This window comes from Martes martes (genome assembly GCF_963455335.1).
Source record: "Martes martes genome assembly, chromosome: 16".
Classification (NCBI taxonomy): Eukaryota; Metazoa; Chordata; class Mammalia; order Carnivora; family Mustelidae; genus Martes; species Martes martes.
In genome coordinates, this window is record NC_137904.1 from 10,815,623 (window position 1) to 10,838,385 (window position 22,763).

General features: G+C 54.4%; 1 protein-coding gene across 1 annotated transcript in view; it reads left to right on the forward strand.

The window, feature by feature from the left end:
• Positions 1 to 22,763, forward strand: part of EPN2 (epsin 2) — an 80,869-nt gene that overhangs the window by 47,756 nt on the left and 10,350 nt on the right. Inside the window, exons 3-5 of the mRNA XM_080827017.1 lie at positions 10,290 to 10,402; positions 12,167 to 12,259; positions 13,257 to 13,431. Coding sequence (XP_080683143.1) covers positions 10,290 to 10,402; positions 12,167 to 12,259; positions 13,257 to 13,431 — 381 coding nt within the window. The remainder of the gene's footprint in view (positions 1 to 10,289; positions 10,403 to 12,166; positions 12,260 to 13,256; positions 13,432 to 22,763) is intronic.

Below are 22,763 nucleotides of genomic sequence, written 5' to 3' on the forward strand. Positions count from 1 at the left end.
GGGGTTTCGAGCCCCTGGGTATGTGGTTTCGTCGTGGTCATCTTTCTGTGGGCAGAGCACACAGGTTCGTGATGAAGGCCAGATCAGGATCCACATCCCCAAAGGGCAGCTGTCCTGACAGATCCGGGTCACACGTCTGAACAGTGTTCCGTGAAAACAGAACAAATCTCATGTTTATACTATGCAGACAATAGGACAAGATACAAGTGCCATTTATAACCACATGATATTTGCAAAGCACATTTTTCAAAACTTTAAGTTTTGTTTTGTTTTTTAAGATTTTATTTATCAGAGGAAGAGAGAGTGCACACAAGCAGCGGGGAGTGGCAGGGAGAGGGAGAAGCAGGCTCCCCGCTGAGCAGGGAGCCTGACTCGGGGCTCGATCCCAGGACCCGGAGATCATGACCTGAGTCAAAGGCAGCTGCTTAACCGACTGAGCCACCCAGGCGTCCCCAAAACATTAGGCTTTTTCTCTTGCTTATTTTGTAAGTCTGTGTGGGTCAGGGGCAGCGCTGAGTACCAAGGGTCTCACATCACAGTCAGCCACTGAGGCCTTGCCCTTGGTGGGCTTCCCATGTCGGAGAGACAGGCACATCTAGGGTGTACCAGTTGTGGTGTCTGGGAGGGGGCTGGCAGGGGGCTAAGAGCTTCTGGCCATGTGGCTGTTCGCACACTGTGCCTAGCAGGATGGGGCGAGCTGGCGGAGAGGTGGGCGGTCACTGCAGGCCGCAGGGATCCCCGCGTGACAGAGGTTGCCCTTCAGCTGACTCTTTACTCGGGATTCCCATGAGAAATAATGCAGTTCGGCAGTCTGATCTTTTTGCCCAACTTCCTGTGTGCATTTTCCATGTCGCTGCATAAGTTAGCCTTAGTTTGACAGGTTAAGCCTTGGGTAGATTACTTAACTGCTGCAAGTTTAAGTCTTTTGATTGGTAACCTAGGGGTAAGGGTAGCCTCTCCTGGACTATTGTGTAAGTTACCTGTGCTGACATATCGCTGTGCACATACTCCCTTGCACAAAGGAAATGCACCATAAATGGATCCTTTACTATCATCGTTGTCATCAGAATTGCTGTTTTCAGGTTCTCAGCAGTGTAAATAATGCTGCAGTAAACTTTGGGCAGAAAGCATGCTTTTAAAAGGAGTCCTTAGGGGCACCCTGGGTGGTTCAGTCCTTAAGCGTCTGCCTTTGGCTCGGGTCATGATCCCAGCATCCTGGGATCGAGTCCTCCGTCGGGCTCCCGGCTCAGCGGGAAGCCTGCTTCTCCCTCTCCCGAGGTTTGTGTTCCCTCTGTAGCTGTCTCTCCCTCTGTCAAATAAATAAAATCTTAAAAAAGAAATAAATATCTAAAAATAAAAGGAGTCTTTAGATTCAGTGTGGTCTTCAGTGTAGAGTCGCCGGCAGTGAGATTAATGGGAAAGTGTGTGAGCGTCCTTCTGTCTCCCGAAACATTAGAAATGCTTTCCGAACGGATGGTGCCCGTGTGCAGCGCCCCCAGCTGTGGGTGACTGTCCTCGGTTGACGGCTGCAGGACTTAACATGGGTACTGTAATTTGTTCTTTTTTAAGGTAGTCACAAAATAATTTTTTTAAAGATATATTTATTTACTTTAGAGACAGTGTGTGCGCACACACAAGGTGGGGGGTGGGGCAGAGGGAGAGAATCTCAAGCAGACTCCCTGGTCGTGGGGCTCACGACCCAGAGATCATGACCTGAGCTGAAATCAAGAGTCGGATGCTTTTCTGGCTACGCCACCCAGGAGCCCCATATTGTCACCGATTTCATAGATGGAAGTCACTGTCAGAGTACTCATTTTAAAAGAGAGAAATTCCGGGGCACCTGGGTGGCTCAGTGGGTTGAGCCTCTGCCTTTGGCTCAGGTCAGGATCCCAGCCAGGGTCTTGGGATTGAGCCCTGCATCAGGCTCTCTGCTCAGCGGGGAGCCTGCTTCCCTTCCCCTCTCTCTGCCTGCCTCTCTGCCTACTTGTGATCTCTGTCTGTCAATAAATAAATAAAATCTTTTTAAAATAAAAAAATAATAATAAAAAAAATTAAAGAGAGAAATTCCATCTTGGTCGACATTCATGCCTCACCCTGGGCCTGCTTACAAGTTTGGGTGCCAGTGTTCACTCACCTCCACTGGGACCAAGCGGGCTTCGGAGCACCCGCGCCCCCCCCCCCGCCCCCGACGTCCTCCCAAGCCCCTGCCTGGAGATCTGTGGGCGCTTGCAGGGCTCTACCCGGAGAGTGACTTTCACAACAGGAATTTCACCACAACAGGAATGACAGGGACTCCTGGGAGAAGAGTAATGAGACGGGGTTGCTCCCTGCCCCACCTCACAAGCTGGTGATCAGGTCATGGAGAGCATTTCATCAGGAGCCCAAAGAGAACAGCACAAACTTGCTCTTTTATTTCAAACAGAGGATGGGCTTTGAATCCCGCAGACAAATAAAAGGACTGCCTTTTGTCTCTGCTCCGCCCTCCCCCAGCTCAGTCTCAGCCTGTCTGGGGAGGAACGTGGCCATTGTTCTGGCTCAGCCCCCTTCCACCCTGGTTTCAGCTTCCGCCTTTGAACTGGGGTTCACGGCACCACTGTCTCATGGAGGTTACAGCCGTTGCTAGTTTTCACTGGAAACACAGCCTGAAAACGAGCCAACAGGTGTTTGGACTCCTGCTCTGTGCCTTTTAGGAAGCCGACGTGGCCCCTGTCTACGTGGAGCCTTGGGCCAGGTCAGGTCGGGGAGGTGGCCAGACTGCAGGCAGGTCCACAGTGTAGAATGCATACTACTGATTACAGAGGGTCAGACGAAGACCACCTGCTCTAAGTGCCGCGGTGGGAGTTGGCGGGGATGGAGCCAGCAGGAGTCCTAATGGCAGGATTTGGGGAAGATGCGCTTGAGAAGGCGGCATTGGAGCTGACAGTTGGGATGAGGAGTTTCTCCTTTCCCATTTGAGGAACAGCAGGAGGGGTACAGAGGCAGGAAGGAGGCTTCTAGGCCCAGTGTGGAGGCTGGCAGGCTGGGTTGCCTGGGAAGAGGACAGGCTGGTGAGCAGCCTCGGGGAGGAAAGTCAGTCCTGGAGCTTAGGGGCGGTGCTTCCTTGCCCTGCGTGACGAGGGTGCCCACGTCTGTGTGTGCAGGCAGGTGGTGGGAAGACCCTGAGGTTGCACCGGGAAAGCCTCTGACCATGACCGGGCAGCGTAGAACAACACCTGTTTGGAGGCCAGAGGTCCAAGATCAAAGCATCATCAGGCGCATACTTCCTCTGAATCCTGGAGGGGAGAATTCTTAACTTGCCTTTCCCTAGCTTCTGTTGGTGGCCGCAGTCCTTGGTGTCCCTCGGGCTGGCAGCTGGCAGCACTCCAGTCCCTGCCCTCCATCATGGGCAGCCTCCCCTTGCCTGTGTGTGCGCGCTCAGGCACCTGTGACTCTTCCCCTTCTTGTAAGGACACCAGCCTTACTGGATTTAGGGCCCGCCCTGCTTCAGGATGACCTCATCTTAGCTAATCACATCTGCAGTGAAGGTCGTGTTCTGAGGTACGGATGGTCAGGACTGCACTGGGACAATTCAAGGGACCCAGCTCTGCCCACAGCACCTACGTCTGCCCCTTGCAGCGGCGGCATCACACCCCGAAGGCCTGCTTCAGTTGTGAGCTGTGGGCCAGGCTGGGCAGGGTCACAGATACTCTCTGTGGCCTCAGGCTGGGTGGTCAGGAGCATTTTCAAGTATAATGGACTCTCAGTGAAATGTATCCCGAATGCAGCCACTGCTCACCTGCAAAGCTGTCATCCCACCCCATGCTCCCACCGTCTCTCCCTGGGACCAGTCAGATTGCATCACCGCTCTGCGTAGATCCCACGTCCACCAAAGCCCCTCCACGGTCCCTGAGAACCACTTGGCTCTTCCATTGTGGCCCTCTGGGCACCCTCAGTCTTTACCAGCCTCACGGCCTCTGCCCTCCATCCCGAGTGTAGCTCCCGCCTATCTCGGCCTGGCCTCCTTCCCCAACCCACGCTAATCCAGTAGCTCCGAATGGCCTGCCCTGACCTCTGAACACAGAGAGCCCAGCTCCACTCTGCCCTGGGCACCCTGTCCCCCTGCTTTCTTTATTCCCGTGTCATCTGTCCTTACAGGTACACAAACTCCAGGAGAACGGGGACTTCCCTCAGACCTAGAGCAGCACGGAGCCTGGTGGCCACTGAGTGTTACGACTGAGAGTCTCACAGTACTTTTAGGATGTTGGGCAAGCACGGGGTTTGGCCCTAAGACTTTGCTTTGAATTCATCTCTCTGTGAACAAGTCATTTAGCCTCTCTGGGCTCTCGTTAACTCCTCTGTGAAAAGAATGACACTAAAAGAACAAGGCTGTAAGGGTCAGACTTGGTCTCTCCCTGACTGAGTGACCTTGGGTGGGTCCCTTCACCTTGGAGCCCCAGCCCTGGTATGTAAGTAGGACTGAGGGTTCATCGAGATACTAGGGAGAACTGTAGGACTATCATGTGCCAGGCACTGGTCTGATGCTTTCCACAGGTTAGCCCACTGGGTCTAGGAGGCAGGTTCTCTGGCTCCATTTTGCAGATGAGAAAACCGAGGCTCGGAGGATCCTCTGTCTGGGCGGAGGTCGCGGGGTGAGAAGTGGCGGAGCCCCGATCCGAGCGCAGGCTTTCAGACCCGCTCGCCACACTGGGCTGTGGCTTACATGGAAAACGCTCAGCCCAGATCGGGCTGTAGCAAAGAGACGCGGCACGCACAGCCGGGACAGACGTGCTTCCCCCGGGTCTAAGTGTCGGAAACGCGCGCCCACACATAGCCACTCGGAGTAGGCATTCAGCGGCTTTCTGGGTAGAATCATAAGAAAATGTCAACAGCTGTTTCCTCTGGGGAGAGGAATGGGGGCAGGATGAGAGGTGTGGCTCCCGCTTCCTTTTAAGCTGTCGTGTTTAAAAATAAGTTACGGGCATCATCACAATCCACCCGTAAATACTCAGTATGTGTCTCCTCCCTAAGAGTGAGCGACGGTGCCCTTATCCCACAGCCCCAACGTTGACCAGTACCCAGTCCATTCTCAGGTCTCAACCAGTACCTAGTCCATACTCGGGTCTCATCAGTTGTCCCCAGCATGTCTTGCAGCTGATCTGTCTAAACTGAGGACTCCCCTCCCCACCCGCCCCCGTTCCCCCGAGGACCACAGGTTTCCTCTGACCATCCTGTTCCTTTGGTCTGTCTGCAGCAGATGGTCTTGTTCTCGTGACCTTAATATGTTAAGAGACTGGGCCAGTTGTCCCATAGAGCGTCCCTAGGTCTGGGTTTTTCGGTCTGCTGCGTGGTACCGTGTTCGGCTCCGTCCTCGCCCTGTTGTTCTGTGAGCCCGGAATCAGTCTAGGGTCTGGATTGGAGTCAGATCAGAGATTTTGCCCGAATTGTCCTGGGAGGTGGGTGATGGGCAGAGGGTGGCCACAGCATGGGGGGCCGTGGTTTGTCCCTCTGTTGTGAAGTCACACACACACACACACACACACACCCTTTGGTCTGAGAGTGATCTGACCGATGATACTGGATGCACTTTTCACCTTGTACATTTTGACTTTTCCAACCATGTGTTTATATATTTTTTCTCTTTTAATGTGACCTGGGGTGGTCTGAATTTGTTTCCTCATCATTTGCCTCATTTGACTGAAAGCAGTCTTTCCCACTCCTCCCCGTGAGAAGGTAAGATGAACAACCTGAAGGGTCTTCCGTGGGAACAGGTTTTGAAGCCTCAGCTTGGGCCAGGCTGCTGGGTGGGGGTGGCCGAGGTTTCACTGGTTACTCAGGAAGTGGCCCATAGAGCTACAGGAAGGTGTCACCACATCGAGAAAGATCCAGTAAGCACTTCGCTGTAGTTCAGTAATGAGGAAGGAACTCAGCTGGCCGGGGAACTGGTCACTGGAGGGCGGAAGCTGGCTGTGGGCTCAGTGTCCGCTCCCCATCTCCCCCCTCGAAGGACCATGGCCCCAGTCCCGTTCTCACGGAGGCCTGGGAAGGGCCAGGGTAAGACGGGGTACCTATTTATAGCTTCTGCTGTGTAAGGTGGGGAGTGGGAGTGCCAGACAGCTCCAGCCCCTAGGTAGTCTGGTGGTCATGGGACGGAGCAGGGAGAAGTGACCTGGGGCAAGGCCCATTTTCCGGGGAGAGCCAGCTGTGTTTGGGGCATCCCTGGCCCCTCCCACAGACCCTGTTTGTCTGCATTTCAAAGATGTGGATATGGAACCCGGAGAGGGCATGCCATTCATTTGTATGTGACCTCCCTGCTTGTAAGTGGCGAGGACAGGGTTTGAACCCTAGCATAACCTGTCCACAAACACGCCCAGGGTTATAAAAGGTGGCAGCAGTGTTAAGATCCAGATGGGGTCTTCTCCGGCCCCCGAGGCCCGGTGACCTTCCATTCTTCCCGAGGTATCAGCTCTGCCTTGTGCGCCCAGGATCGGCTGCTCGCCTTGTGTGGGGCTCAAGTGGCCAGAGTGCTTTATCCCAAGTCCTGCTGGTCACCATGCAGAGCCCTTGCCGGTCAGGTCGTGTTTGGAGGTATCTGTTACCTTTTTTTTTTTTTTAATTCTTTTTTTTTTTTTAAGATTTTATTTATTTGACAGAGAGAAACACAGTGAGAGAGGGAACACAAGCAGAGGGAATGGGAGAAGGAGAAGCAGGCCTCCTGCCGAGCAGGCAACCCCATGCGGGGCTCGAACTCAGGACCCTGGGATCATGACCTGAGCCAAAGGCAGACGCTTAATGACTGAGCCACCCAGACGCCCCTGTCCCCTTTAATCAGTGTGACTGCAGACGCTGCGTAGTGCTTTCTAGGAAGACAGCGAAACACCCTGAGAAGTGGTGATTTCCTATTTTCCTGTTACCTTGACTGCTTCGATTTCTTCTTTCGCAGTTGCCCAAGATTGCCCAACTGAAGCCTCTTTGTTAGAAAATCTTCCAGCCTTTGCTTGAGGGGTGTGTTTGGGAACCAGGGTCCCTCCTGCAGCCCGGGGCTGGCATGAACACCAGATGGGCTCGTCTCCCCACGGTGGGAGGTATTTCTTGGTCGTCTTCTTCGCCTATATTTGGAGGGAAAAGTTGGCGTTTGTAGGCTTTCCTTCCTCTTCAGCCCTTCCCCTGGGCTTTCTCAGCCTGGATAACAGGCCAGAAAGGATCAAATTGAGGCCTAGCCAATGTTTCTGATTCTCGGCCGCAGCAAGCGAGGACTTTGATGAGTTCCTCCAGGCGGGATCCGTACGCAGAAAGACGTCTTAGTGGTTGGAGAAGGGTGATGGCCTGTGTGTTGTTCCGCTAGTGATTCGCCTACCCTGGCGGTTCCCAGTCTTCCCTCCAGGAGGCGGCCGGTGGGAAAGCCGTCGCTGCGCCACCAGCATTTTCTAGGGGTCCCTGTGAACCGTGGACCTGCAGCCCCTCGGAGCTGGGCCAGACTCAGGTGGTCACAAGGGAGCTTTGAGGCCCGTCTCACAGGCACATCTGTGTTCGCCGTCATGTACGCGGGTACAAGGGGCCCTTTTTGGGCCCGGGCTGCTGTCACTGAGGCAAGAACGTCTCCGCGGGTGTTGTCCCGCGCGGCGGACAGCGCTGTGCGCAGCTCAGCTGATTCTCGGGGCTGATGGCTGTGAATTCTGCCATCCGTGGAACTGAGAGCCATACATCCGTTGACAAAAACCACAGCATTTAGGGGAATACCCTTTGTCTTTAATTTCCACATTGATGTGGTAAGCTATTTCCGCACGTGCTGGCTATGCATTATTCGGCAGGCGTCCGTTAACGGCAGACAGGAACACGTCCATTTGCATTTGAAGCCAGTCTGGCCTTGCAGATGTCAGAGGACAAGGGAGGCTCATTTCTCTAGAAGGTCCCTGTGAGAGCCCAGTCCCATTCATTCCTGGCCGCGCTGAATCGGGCCCTGTGGCGGTACAGCCAAGTGGCAGCTTCCCCTGCCAGGGCGAGCCAAGATGGGGTTCATTTTTCAGAGCCCTTTTTTGGGGTGTGGGATGGGATATAGGTCTTCTTTATGTACTCCCCATTTCCGTGTGGTAGTGAATGAAGGTGTCGAGTGTGCTGTGTTCGTTCTAAACAGAGTTCTCTGACGTGAGCTTCCGAGATCGTCAGGAAGGAGGCTGGGAGCAGGCAGCCGGGTGGTCAGGGATCTGTGTGGGAGCCACAGTCTGCTGAGAAGAAGCCTCTAGAACCGTTCCCCGGTGCTGTGCGGCGTCAGTCTCCAGCATTCTGGGTGGGGACACCTTTGCCTGTAGATACAGGAAAGCGCAAGACCTAAGCACTGTGACCCATCGGTGAGGCTTGGGCACAAAACCAGCAAGAGCAAAAAAAAGGGGGGGGGGCCTTTTGTCTTGGTATGTTGTTAATGAACCAGATTATTAAGGTGGACTTGACATGTTCTTACCATCTAGTTGTATTTTTAAAACAAGTACTTTGGAAAAGGTAATGTGATATAACTAGACTGGGATTCAACTTGTCTTTCATCTTTGTCTTGTTCATGGAGCTTAGAGTAGATGTGGGGCAACTGGTTGCTGGCTTTCCTTTTTTTTTTTCCTGATTCTTTGAGTTGACAGTAAATCACAGCAGATGCACTGTGCTTCACGACACGGGGCTGTTCCAGATGAACTCTTAACAGCTGTATGTTTTGTGTATTTGACACAAAACTTGTGCGAGAAAGCATTGCCTTTCACAGTCTCCTGCCCTGCCCTGTCCCCTGCCCCTTGCAGCCCTGCCTGGTCCTCCTATGACCCTAACTATACCTAGCCCTCTTTTCCTGTTTTGTTCCCGGTAACTAGGGCCTAGCCAACTAGAAGCCTCACCTTTCAGGAGTCATTCCTGGCCTTATTTACTTTCTCCCAAAGAGGCAGTCCTAAGAAGCAAGTTCAGATTGGAGTTTTAGGTGGGAGCAGCATTTGGGGAGGTGAGTGGTGATGGTTGGGTTTGCTGGAATGGACATAAAGAAGGAAGAAAACTGATACACACTTAGAGCATTTTCAAGCAAGTACCCATCTGCCACGAAATTGAATTTTCCATATGTCCGTCCATCCATCTCTGCATGCTTCCGTGCATCTGGCCAGTGGGTATTGGCCAGCAGCTCTGCCAAACTTTGAGGATGGATGTAATGGTGAGAAGACAGGTGTGGAGCCTCCTCAAGGAGCGTACCTTCTGGCATGATCTACCAAACGGCAGGGTAGGGGGAGTGCTGTGGCGGGGAGGGGCTGCTGACCCAGCGCCAGTGAGGAGGGTGGTCCGGGAGGACCAGGGCAGCGGGGCTGAGCTCTGAGAATGGAGGAGTTGGCTGGGTGAGCGGAGGGGATGGCGTGCATAGAGGCTCCGTGGGGAACCATCAGAGGCAGTGGGACCTGGCTTTGAGAATGTCAGAGAAGCCGTGGACCCTCTCCCGCGGTGGAGGCAGAGGTGGCCCCGTGCTCCCAAAGTTTTGTGTCTGGTTTCTGGAGACACCTACACTCCCTGAAGCACAGAAATCCCGATGGCCGTGTGAGCCCCCACGTTTTCCGTCTGGGGAGGCCCAGGCCGGCGTGATGACTGTGAACGCGTAAAGATGCCTTTCCTGGAGGTGTCTTGCATCAGCAAGGAGTCCCCATCTCATCCCTTCAGTAAAACTGTCTTTCCAGGAGCTGCTTACAAGTGTTGATACTAGCGAACTTGTTGAGTTGATACTAGCTATTAATTGATAATAGCAAAAAAAAAAAAAAGTTTTTCCCAAGTTGGTGCACAGTTTTACCTAGAAAACAAAAACGTTCGGGGTTGCTGCAGAAACACTTGGGCTTCATTTTCCATGGTTTTTACCACCATGAGATCCAAAGTGAGATTCTTAAATGTTGTGGGAATCTTGAGTGAAGTTCTTGGTCCAGCCCTGTGCTTGTATGAATGACACTCTTTGATCTGGATGTTCAAGAGCAATACTTCTTTCTGATCTTGTTTAAAAAAAAAAGCAAAAAAAGGTAGTTTCTCTCTTTGAAGGAGGGCAGCTCTGCAATGAAGACGGAGGTTCTAATCCTCCCTTGCCCTGGAAGGCCTCTTGCCTTGATGGCCACCAGCCACGTGGCTTATGTCCCTGAGAATCCACGTGTTGGCGTTACTGGATTTTAACCTGGACGTACTCACAGACCTTCCCTGTACGGCGCCCACGTTGTCGGGCTTTCTGGGTGTGAGGTGGGGACAGAGAGTGGTCTGACTGGGTGACCACGAGCTCGAGCCTGTCCCGTGCATGTGGTGACTTTGCCTTTCCCCCACAGCCACTTCCCCGAGGGTGTCCTCCGAGCTGGAGCAGGCCCGGCCGCAGACCAGCGGAGAAGAGGAGCTACAGCTGCAGCTGGCACTTGCCATGAGCAGAGAAGTTGCTGAGCAGGTTGGTGCCAGGCAGGTGGGACTGCACGCTGGGGGGGTCCCCAGGTGGGGCGTGGGTCACAGTAGGGACGGTGACAGATGCAGGCCTCACTGTTTCCCGAGATGGGACTGGGCGTTGCCATAGCGGTGTTCGTGCCACCCACTGCCACCACACCCCCACCCCCAGTCAGGGAGGGGGTCCTTTTTGTGGGCCAGTGGGTGAGCTGGTCACAGGGCTCCCCAGAAACACTGCTATAGACACAGCCACGTATCGTGGTCCCTTCGTGTGAGGCATGTGGGCTTAGCCCCCAGGGAAGGCAGTTTGGAAGACAGGTCAGGAACATCTGAATGCTGAGAAACAAGGCTGGGAGGGGAAGCTGCAGGTAGTAAGAACCCTTATTATGTTTCGACGATGGCTGTTTGTGCAGTTTCAATTTTTTCTCAGTTCCTGTTTTTCTCTAATAATCACGCCTGCCTTTAGCATGGAGAAGGAGGGAAAGGCGTGTTGGAAATGACCTTTCAGAGCTGTCGTCCCTTTGGTCCCAGTGATCAGGTCTGTCCCTGCTGACCTTGGGTGAGGGAGGGTGGATGGAGTCAGGTAGCACGAGGCTCTCTGTCGCCTAGAAGTGATGCACAGACACAGATATTAGGGAGAGTTGGACGGAAGTGCAGAGGTGGCTGTCCTAGTGTGATCTGTCGCTATAACTGGAAACCTCCTGAACCTCATTGGGGTGGACAGTTTCTGTTACAGCCTCCCTGTTCACAGTAGGGAAAGCCCAGCCGTTAGATCCGTCCCTGTCGATGCCTGGCTCTGTCCCAGACGGCCCCGGGAAGAAGGACAGGAGTGCAGGGACGGACAGACAGACAGAGCCCATTTTCATCTGTAACTCATCTCTGTGACTCATCATATTTGTAACAAGTAAAATACAAGGAACTTATTTCTGTTTCGTGATGACATAAAAGCTAGGACAGCCCAGTCTTCTGCATGGGGTGACTTTGCCTTAAACAAATATTAATTAGATACAGGTGACCCTTAAAGAACACGAGTTTTGGGCTGTACAGCTCCACTTAAGTGTGGATTCTTGTCAATAAGTACAGGGCTGTAAATTTATTACCTGTTTCTTAACTTATTAATAACATTTTTTCAGCTTAGTTCATTATAAGAACACAGCATAGTCACACATATACAGAATATGCATTCGGTGACTTACTTGGGTTCCAGTCAGCTGTTGGCTCTTAGTAGTTAGGTTTTTAAGGAGTCAACATTTATCTGTGGATTTTCAGGGTGGGGGTTGGTTCCCCTAATGCCCGTGTTGTTGGAGGGTCAACTGTATAATGAATCCTTTCTTTTTGAAATCCTGGAAATAAACATGCGGTGATAGGTGATTTTTGCCCTCTTCCTGATTCCTTTCTGGACTCTCAGGCTTTTGTATTTTACAAGGAGATGCATTGCTTCTTTAATTAGAATATAAAGCCATTTTCATTTTAAGATAAAAGCGTTGTAGAGTAAGTGTTCCCTTTCCCGGGACTTGGTGGTGCCTGTGCCCCTCCCCCCCACCCGTCTGCCCATTGGGACCCCAAAACCAGGGAAGCCATATGGGGCGGGGGGGTGGTGGGACGAGCCCTCTGGGCCACACTCGCAGGACAGAATAACTGTATTACAGGTTGTTTTCCGATCTTCTTTTGCAATACTGCGTGGTCAGATTTTGTTACCCATGTTCACTGTGGGTGTTGCTTTGTTCTGTTCCGCTCAGTGATGTTGTTACAGTGCCATTGTCCTCTGCAGGAAGAACGCCTCAGGCGGGGTGACGACCTCAGATTACAGATGGCCCTAGAAGAAAGCCGAAGAGACACAGTTAAGGTTCCCAAAAAGAAGGAGGTAAGCGCCTCATCGGAGAGGTCAGTGTGGGAGCCGGTCCCACTGTGGTTGCCGAGCGTCCAAGCCCAACCCACAGGGCAGGACGCCTTCTGTATACCCCTCCGTGATGAGCATGAGTGAGGGGAGGACGTGACTGAAAACACCCTGCCTGTGCCGTTCCCCCCGAGGCTTTCCCGAGACAAGCCGGAGAGAAGTTGGGCGCTGGCAAGGGGCTTCCGTGGACCGGGGCCTCAGTTTCCTCCCCTGTACACCAGCGAGTGGTAGCCGTGTGGTCAGGTGACTGTTACAGGAGCTGAGCGTCTGGTGCTTTGGAACAGAGTTCTGGCACAGGGAAAGGCTCAGTAGTGCTGGGCTTCGCGGCCGTTATCAGCCTTATCCTGCGCCAGGCTGCCTGCATGGGGCCTGAGGTGATCAGGACATGATTCTGCTCCCACAAGTTCCTCTGGTCACAAGACAGGCTCCCCCCACCCCGCCCCCATCACCATGCCGGGGTTCTGGTGGTCTCCTATGTCATGGTGCCACAGGGTCCCTGACAGCAGCTCTGGTGGCCGTGGGAACTGGAGGGCAGGGCAGGCCCTGGGAGAGGGGGCCCTGGATGATGGCTGGCTGCAGGGGACACCGAGGTGGGTGGGTGGGAACAGCATTTGGAGGGATGCTGCAGCCTGGTGCAAAGCCTGTGTTACTCTGGAAAATCCTGGGGCTGTTTGGAAACGGGTGGGTTTTGAGCCCAAAGTAAAGGGCTCCATGTGGTTGGAGCCTGGGCTGGAGTGGGAAAGTGGGTGGAGCCTGGGCTGGAGTGGGAAGTGGGTCCAATGGGGTGGTGGGCTGGGTGGGGCAGGAGATGGGAGGACATGGGGGCCTGCTCAGTTTCCTCTTGGCCCCGCCCAGAGGGCTTCTAGTCCCAAGAGGGATGGTATTTACGGCTAATGGCTAACTCATAGATATTTGCTGTTAACTGTAGCAAAGTAAAACCTGTCCCCTCTCTTTGTCTCAAAAGCATGGCTCCCACCCACAGCAGACTACTCTGTTGGATTTAATGGACGCTCTCCCCAGCTCAGGCCCTGCTGCCCAGAAAGCAGAGCCCTGGGGCCGGTCAGCCTCAGCTAACCAGACAAACCCTTGGGGCGGGCCGGCGGCCCCAGCCAGCACTTCAGACCCCTGGCCACCGTTCGGTAAATACCCTCCTCATTTGTGTCCCCTGCCTGCCTGCTAGATGTGTGAAGGGCCTTGGGGCCGAGCTTCCTGCTCTCTCACCCGGTGGAGGTGGGAGTGGGGCAGGTCTTTGGTGATGGGTGCCCAGGCTTCTCCAGTCCCCCTCTCCAGTGTTACCGGACTGTAACACCCAGTCCCATCCTCCTGAGGACTGTGGTACAGTGCTCTCCTGTTTTGAATGGTTTTCTGCTTCGGTAGAGGGAAAGCTGACTTCCTCTCTGCTTCCCACACACATCAGAAATGCCTTGGCCCTCTTCTGGGACATGTGTCCAGTCTCTTGGCCTCAGAATTGCACCCAGCACCCCAGGTAAAGAAGCTGTAAGACACAGCATGAAACATCTCAGTCAGGTTACTGTAATTAGCGGAAATTAGGATGTGAGTACTGTGATCGCTAATGAAAAGATACATTTGCTATCATTCTGCTTGCTTGTTACTTAAAGCAACAGTAAGTCTGTTTACTAGGATAAGTGGATTATTTTAAAGTTCCATTTAACGCCAGATGTAAGAGAATCTGTGGGAGGGTATTTGCAACATGAGTGTGGCACAATCCGTATAATCTGGGTAGAAATCTTGGGCAGGGGGTTTCCTGATCGCTGGACGCAGGGCTTGGCCTGAGGACTTGGTGGTGGCTTCCAACCCAGCCTGCTGCTCTGGAAGGTTCCCTCTGGGTGCTCCAAGCCCTGCCAGCCTCAGCTGATCTGTTTAGGAACTTGCATTTGTATATTTTGTGGCAACTTGCCTGAATCTCTTTGGGGTCTCTGTTTCCCCAAACTGGAACCATCTTCTGTATTCAGCTCGGTTCCCTGGATGTTTGCCGAAGTGTGCCAAATGCCAGGCTCTGTCGTGCTATCCAGGGACCCAGACACAAACAGGTAATGGTCTTGCCTTCAAGGTCTTGGGTGGGTGTGGGCAAGGTGGGAATACCAGCATTCTGGGACAGGACTTAGTTCAGGAGGCCAGCGGGCATGTGGCAAGGGTGTCCCCAGCGGAGGGCTGGCCTTGTGAGAGCCAAAGAGCGTACAGTGGTTTGGTGGGTGCGAGACAGGCCATGGGGAACAGGGGCGTGGGGTCAGGGCTCTGTTCACTCAGGGCTTGGCAGTCATGTCCAGAAGGCTGTGTCAGCCCCAGATGTCCTTTGGCAATGCGGTTGGCCTCGGGGACCTGGGCAGATCCCCAGACTCCCTTTGGCAGAAGCCCTCTGGGCCTGGTGGGAGACTGCAGGCCAAATGGCCTACAGGTTTAGCTCACTGAAAGCCAGAGTCACATGGGGGCCGGGAGCTTGGCGGTTCATGTGGTCGATGGCCTGTGTGCTATGGCCCCGGGGAGCTTGTGGGCTAAAGTCTTGCTCAGCATTACGTGGGGATAGCAAAGGCAGTTCTGGAAATGCCCACCTGGGCCCCTCCAGACAGTGGCTCTTGACTTTTGTGCTAAATCTGAAAATAGTTCCTCTGTAAGGCACTGGCCTCCTCGAGTTATAGGTAGGATGTTCCTCAGGAAAGGTTCTCGATCCCTTTCACAGTTGTGTAATGGGTCATTACGCAGACTGCACGTTTTTCTAGCGGCCAAGAGAGAAAGCAGTCTCCGTGGAAGCCAGAGTGGAAGAAGATTGAATTGTGCTGAGTCAGTGGCTGATGGGAGGTGGTTGGCATGGGGCCTGGGGGTGGGGTGGGGGACAGACTTCCACTGTCTACCTTTTTTATACTGTTCGACTTAACTTACTAAGAGTGTGTGTTACCTGGTCAGGAGAGACCAGATTTACGAGTTTCCGTGAATGAGGTAGTTCTTCCCTTCTTTTGGCTGGTGGATGGCGCTGTGCGCCTCGGAGCTGGGTGTCTTGATTGAGCCAGAGACTGACCTCACGGGGTTCTGGGGAGTCTTCTGGTGGGCAAAGTGGGGCCACCTCCCACTGTTGGGGTTCTCACACCCCTGCACGCAGCGGACACCAGGAGCCAGCTGGAGACAGGGACAGAGCCCAGGAGAGGCAGCTGGTGCCCAGTGGCAGCTAACCCTCGCCTAGGGATGCTGTGTCTGTGGGTGGACAGTGCGGTAGTTCGTGGCCATTCGTGATACCGGGCAGCCCTCACTGCTGATCCCGGGACGTTTCCGTCACTCCGTCTCCACTGAGCAGTCACTCCTTTTTGCCTCTCTGTCTGTCCCGTGGCAGCTGCTGGTTTCTGTCTCTGGATCTGTGCTGGATATTTCAGACACGTAATGAAGTCAGACCTGATATGGCCTTTGTTTCTTTCACTTAGCATAACGTTTTCAGAGTTCATCTGTGTAGTAGCGTGTGTCCCTCTGTTGTTCCCTTTTTTGGCTGAATGATACTCCATTTTATAGACAGACCACATTGTATTTAACCATTTAACAGCTGATGGACGTCTGGGTTGTTTCCACTTTTTGTCTATTGTGAATCCAATTCTTTAAAGAGAAGATCGAAACCTAAATTTTTGAAATCTGTTTTTAAATGGTCACAATGAATTTTAAAATTTGAGAACAAGGTTGGGGCCGATGGAATATATCTATGGGGGCTCAGCATGGCTCAGGGACCGCTAGTTTGGCATCTGTTGCCTCCTGCCCAGCCCAGGGCACTCTCCTTAGTTCTGACACATTTGGCATTTTAACCAGTGACCTGGGGAGGAAACGGGAGGCCAAAGCCCAGAGAGGCCGTTCATTCCTCTGGGGCTGCAGGGCAAGTCAGGGGCAGGTTCAGTGCTTATCATGCCATCTTGGACCTCAGCAGAAACCTTCTGTGGCCAAGCTGGTCCTGGAAAAGTCACCTCCGATTCTAGGGTTGAGAGGGAACCAGTGCTGACACGTTAGCTTCTTTGCTTCCTGAATTTTCTGGGCCCTTGCTTGTACGTAGTTCAGGTCATACTGTATCTACAGTTTTACAAGTAGGTAGGAGTATTCCCGTTTGCACTGTGTGATGAGCGTTAGAGGCTCCAGTGGGACAGTGCTGGGCTGGGACACTGTCACCCAGCAGCTCAGGGCTGTCCCTAGAGGTGGTGGCGTTCCTGCGCTCCGCTTTCCCAGCTCTGTGGGAGCGTGGGAACCGCGCCTTCTCCTCCATCCTTCACAGCAAGACATGCTGTCAGACATACTGACAAGTCACTAGTGAAACCTGCTTGGGTGTGTTTCCTGGGCCACCCCATTGCCCGGAAACACGTTCATAAATTGGAAAGATCGAGAGTCTCTGCCCGAGCCCTGATAGTTGTGCCCTCTGGATGAAAGGAACACTGTTTGGAAAGCCGCTGTTTGTAGCCAGCCCTGCCATTTCCAGTTCTTTCCAAGTGGCACTGGGGGCCGCTCGGTCAACCAGGCCTTGGGAGGAAGTGCTGAGGGCTGAGAGGAGGGCGGTTGGCGCCCGCCGGGTTGGGTGGGCACTTCCTCTGCTCCAGATGCACAAGTAGCCACCTGGCGAGACAGGGGCCTGCAGCCTGGTGATTCAGAAGGCCTTGGCCGCCGCAGGCCCGCTCGCTGCCCAGGCTGGGACAGAGGCCGGCTTCCGCCCCAGGGGCAGCAGGTGGTGCCGCTGGTTTCTTGGTGACCCCCGCCCTTCAGTTCTGTGACCCCACCATGTGATGGCCCCCCTGTGCACATGAATATTCATATGTGAGGCTTCGGAGGAGCTGGGCTGGCGGGTGAGGGGCCCCGGGACACGTGCTCACTATGAATGGGCCCACAGAGGACGAGGCCGGAAGCTGCTTGATCTCTCTGCCCTGGGTTCCATCCTCCTTCGCTCTCATTCACTCGCGCTTTCAACAAGCATTTATTTATTGGGTGTGTGGCGTGGCCCAGGCCCTTTCAAGGACGTGAAGGACAGAGCACAGAAGAGCCTTGCAGCAAAGCTACTGTCCATTCATGGAGGAGAAAGGCGGGGGGCCGGGTCCCGCGGCCTCGCTGTCAGCAGGCGTTCACTGGGGGGACTGCCGTGTCAGCCCCCGCTGCCGCCTGCTTTCCCACAACCCTGCTTAGCTGGGCGGTCAGCCCCTGTGGGAGAGCCCACGAAGCCCACGTTACCTGTCTCCCCCAGGTTTGAGGGGAGCAAGGTGCCACGGTGTGGTCTCCCATGACTCATGGCCGCAGTGGAGCAGACAGCACGGTGGCCCGAACACGTGTAGGTCCCCGCCACCATCCGTGGAAGCCTGCCGAAGCTCCCCAAGCCAGCGCGGCTTATCCAGGGTTGTCTGAATGACTGGCCAGGGTTTGAACCAAGGGCATCTTTCCTTCCGCGTCGAGAGCTCCCTGAGAGTGGCGGCGCCGGCGGGCCAGGGCTGCTTTCTGGGCACTTGCAGGATTCACAGCTCTCGGCTGTGCTGTGGGTTTTGTTGTTTGAGCATGTTCTCACAGGGAAGCAGGGCCTGTGGGAAGTAACTGTAAGGGCCAAAAGAGGCTCCTGAACGGTGTTTGGGTGGCATTGCATAGCAGTGGGGGGCTCTGGGTAGAAGCCTTGCCTGCAAGCCACCATCTCTGGGGGCGGCCCCGGCCGCCGGGTGACAGTGCCCAGCCTAGCACAATGCCGGCTCCGGGAGGAGGCGTGAAGGTGCACACAGCGTCGGCGGCCTCGCAGGTCGCAGCGTTCGGGTGGGTAGAATACTTCCAGAAAGATGGCAGGACTTCGATTCGACTCTTACCCATCTGTGTTTGTGAGCTTGGGGGAAAGCTAGCGTGTTTGGAGCCCTGTTGTCTGAGAGGGTCTGGATGCAGGCCAGAGCTGCCCTTGCACATGGCACGGCCCACGTGCGGAAGCCGGGAGGGTAGCGGCTGAGGGCTGGGGCTGCCCGGGTTCCCGTGAGTGCCGGGTGCTTACTTGTTACCTTGGTAAACTCCTGCGTGCTGTTGAACGCACGCTTCAGGCGTCGTGCTCGGGAAAACACGGTCCCCCGGTCCACAGGACTGCCTCACCCCATCCCGCGGTAACCGGCGCCCGGGACCTCCTGTGCTGACTGCAGTGGATACATTCTTGTGTCTCTCGCAGAGGCTGGACCTGAGCCTGGGCCTGGGGAATGCCGGCTAGCTGTTGCTCAGGTAGAGCAGGGTGACTCCGAGGACCTCCCGTCTGGGAGAGGGGGGCAGGGCTGGGCCCCGCTGGCCTGTGTGTCCCAGCTGGCCCTCCGATGGTGGCCCCCACTTCTGAGAAGCCTTGGCCTGGCACCTGAGTGTGCAGGAGCTCAGTGGCTCTCCCTCGTCCCGGCTGCCCATTTTAGTCGCTTGGGGGAGCTCCTAAGACTCCAGACGCCCTGCGAGAGTCTGGGTGTGAAGGGAGGAGACGGTGTGTTTTCCTGACATCCCTGCAGAGGTTCCGGAGGATGACCACAGCTCAAAGCTGCTTCTTTGGGGCCTCTGAACGGCCTGGTGAGGGATGCGCTGCCCGGTCCGAGGTGGGGGAGCGCTCTGCGCACGGTCGGAGGCCAGACTGCTCCCGCCGATGGGTGTGTCTCACGCCAGACGCAGGCGGTTACCTGGAATCGTCCAGAAGACGTGGCCAGTGAACTCCAGTGTTCACAGACGCCTCGCTGGAGGGGGTTTGAGCATAGAAAGTGCAAAGTCCCTCTAGCCCTGAGGTTCTGTGGTTCCCCCGACCCTTCAGGGCTTCCCTTCAGCCCCTGATTAGCTGCTGCGCGTCCTGTGTGTGTGAGGCTCTGTTCTGAGCCCAGGGAGCAGGAGCGGAGTGGGCCACGTGGACCCGCCCCGTTCTGCAAACGCCCGAGCTGGGGAGACAGAGTCCCACATGAGCAAGAGCAGGGGGCACGGACCTTATGAGGGGCTCGGGGCTGCTGTGGCCTAAGGTCTTGTGGGGGCTGTAGGGAGGCGATCGTGCCTTCTTGCAAACACACACACGCACACACACACCCCCAATCCCTCCACGCCCGCAGCGGCTTGGGGAGGCAGTCCATTTAGGAAACTGCCCTGCAGACAGCTTCGGGAGAGACGGGGAACTTCATGTCCTGGCTCAGAGATTATCACCAGGACCCCACCTGCTGGTCCCGGGCCCTCTCTCCTCTGGCCTCAGAAACCCCAGGTCCTGCTGCCTTGGGGCCTCCCTTGTGTTCCCAGTCCACAGTCCAAGGGATGGGGAGGATTTCTCAGTAGCCCCTCTACCATCTGGGGTTTGGGAGTGGGGCATTGGGAGCGCCAGACTTGGCAGGTTGATGTTAGCTGGTGGAAACTCTCCTTTGTTGCCAGAGCAAGGTCATTTCCACTCGGACTGGGACTTGGGAGTAAGCGAGGGGGTAATTCTCCCAAGGAAAGTCAGGGTGTCTTTCAGGAGAAGTGGGGAAGGGTGCTGGAAAGTGACCCGGGAGTCCCCTGACGAGGGTGAGGAGGGTCGGACAGTCGCTCTCCCGCAGTGCCAGGTGGTCAGGGCTGCACGGGAATGCGTGTGAGACTCTCAGCCGTGTCCTCCTGGTGCGGGTGAGCTGGCTGGGGCGGGGTGGGGGGTTGGGGGGGAGGTTGAGGAACGGGTAGCTGGCGTCTCCTGACACAAGTGCGTTCAGTTGTCGCGGTTGCTGGCGAGCAAGGGGAGGCTGCAGAAGCTGTGTTAACACCCCCACTCTCACAGGAAGCCCGAAGCAGCCTGGCCCAGGTCTTCCTGTGGACCCAATCCCAGGGCTTCTGCACTGCATCCCAGATGGCTCTGAGCACACAGCCCGTCTCTTCTTGCACCTCCTGCTCTCTCCTGGACGTAGTTTCTACTGTGTTTTTCACTCTAGTTGATCTGCAGAGCCCAGGCCCCGCAAGGCACCATGTGGGGGCAGAGCAACAGCCTGTCCCCACAGTGTGATTCCAGCTGGGACCAGTGTCCTGCTAGGCCCTGTGTCACGCCCAGCAGAGGTGGGCCTGGGGAGAGCAGTTGCCGTCACTGTGGCTCTGTGTGTGGTTCTGAGAAGACCAGGAGGGAAAGGTCACAGCAGCTTCTTGAGGGAGGCAGGTGTTTCGGGAGGCCTCCGGAGCGTTTTGGCTTTGAGGCAGCAGCAGCCCCTAGTCCTAACAGGAGTTGACAGGCTTACGTGTCCCAGGGATGGTGGGAATGAACATTGCAAGTCAGAATCTGCTTTGGCCCGTGTCCAGCTCCCAGCGTTCCTGCTGTTGCAGTGACAAGTCTGGGAAGTAGCAAAGGCAGCCTGTCCTCCCTTTCCCTGCGCCCCTCCCACTTGCTGTCAGCCAGAAGTGAAAAGACAGTCAAGGTGGCAGCTGATACAGGCTGGACAGGCCCGCTCTAAAGGCACTCAGCATCTCAGGGGCCAGAAGAGAGAAAGCCAGCACAGCAGAATGCCTAGCAGAGGCTTCACGTTTCTGAAAGTCAAGGACCGTCCTCCCCACATGTCCGTCCCCGCACACGGCTGCTAAGGGTGCTCAGAGGGCATGCCCGGGAATGGGGCTCTGGGCTATGGGTCCTCCTGCAGCCTTGGGGAGCATCCCTGGTTTTCTATGAGACTGGCAGTCACTGCCCTTCCTACCTGCCCTCTCTGGGCCTCGCCTCGAAGCTCAGCCACATTGTCCCAGGTGCTACCCTCCCACCTGCAGGGGGAGGGGCTCGCCTGTGCCCCGCGAGGGGGTCACAGCCCAGGGAGACTCTGAGGCACACGAGTGCTCTGAAAGAAGGCTGAGCGATTCCTGGAGTTAGTGAAGGCAAGAAGAGGGGGAAAGATGGGACCTAGAGGCCCAGAGGCCGCAGGCAGTGGACATGCCCTTTGGTGCATCTGGGGAACAGTTGGAAGGTCAGTGTGGCTGGGGAAGCAGAAGCAGAACAAGGACATCTAACACACATTCTCTTTGGAGTTCCAGAAGAGTTTAGGTTTGAAAAAGAGTGATTGAGGGTTTTTAGGTTTGCATCAAGGCACTACTTCTCAGATCCAGGAAGCCTAGTGAATGGTAAGCAGGATATAATAAAAGAACTCCCCACATGCTAAACCACAGGGGGCGGATGGTCCATGGAAAAGGGGCGGCAAGCCCCAGAAGCCCATGGGTTGAGATCTTCAGGGGACTGGAAGAAAAACTGTCGCCTTGGATTCCCTTCCTAGTAAAATCCTCTTTCTTCCAAGAATGATGGTAAAATGCATTTTAAATCTTGAAACACCAACAAAACAACCGTGACCCTCCAGAATTGTATATTTGGTGAAGGTGTTCCTTAAGAAGGAAGGTAAAACACAACATTTCCAGGTAACAGAAATGTTCCCAGCTCCTTATTCAGTCTTGGGGGTTCTGGTTCAGCCCTGGCTTCAGCCAGCAGGTGGCCAGGAACCCACTCAGGGTCGCCTCAGTAAGCAAGAGATGCTTGTAGTGCCTGGTCACTTAAGAAATGACAGGGGTTTCGGGAATTCTGTGCCAGGAGTGGGGGTGCACAGACCAATATGTATATTTCATAGTATTTCACCACAAGTAGTGAGAATGTAACAATTTGGGCAGCACGGTTCATGAGGTTGTGGATTTGTTGTTTCCAGTGATGGGAGCCCACACGTTTCGAATACTGGCAAAAACTTGATCGTATGCTGGGCGTAAAGGCTAGCAGCCTCAACCCATTTCTGGAAATTGGGAGCAGCCAGAGCACATTTTCTGAGCGTAATAACCTCGACAACAAAAAGAAAACTAGAAAAACTCCATACACTTGACACTTGAAAAACACTCCTGAAATCTTGAGTCAAAGAAGAAATGATAACACGAACCAAAAACGTTGAGAACCAGAAATAATAAGGTAAATAGACTTATTTCAGAATTCGTGGGGCACCTGAAATGACAGTGTGAGGGGAAGTGACAGCTTTTCGGCGTTTACATTTGTAGCATTCTAAAATGCCTGCCACCCAAATAAAGTGGAAGAAATAAAATACGGATAGGAACAGAAATCCATGCATTAGAACAGACACACGATCATATCCACAAAGACAGATGTTGGTAATTCAAAGCGTAATAAAACAAATTCCCTGGCAAGATTAATTTAAAAAAACTAAAGAGGGGGCGCCTGGGTGGCTCAGTCGGTTAAGTGTCCAACTCTTGATCTCAGCTCAAGTCTCGATCTCTGGGTTTGAGTTAAGGCCCCACACTGGGCATGGAGCCTTCCTAAAATAGTAAGAGGAAAGGCACAGACACTATGAGGAGTGAACCACGGGAACATAACTGCCAAGAATTCCCGTGGAGTGAGAGGCTGTTTGATCAACTCTGTTGTTACAAAACCTGAAAACTTAAAGAGGATAAATTTAGAAGGAAAACTTAGCAGAGCTGGCCAAAGAACAATAGAAAAACCCCAAGATAGGAATCGTGCTATAATCATTAAAGACATTGAGTCAGGGCTTAA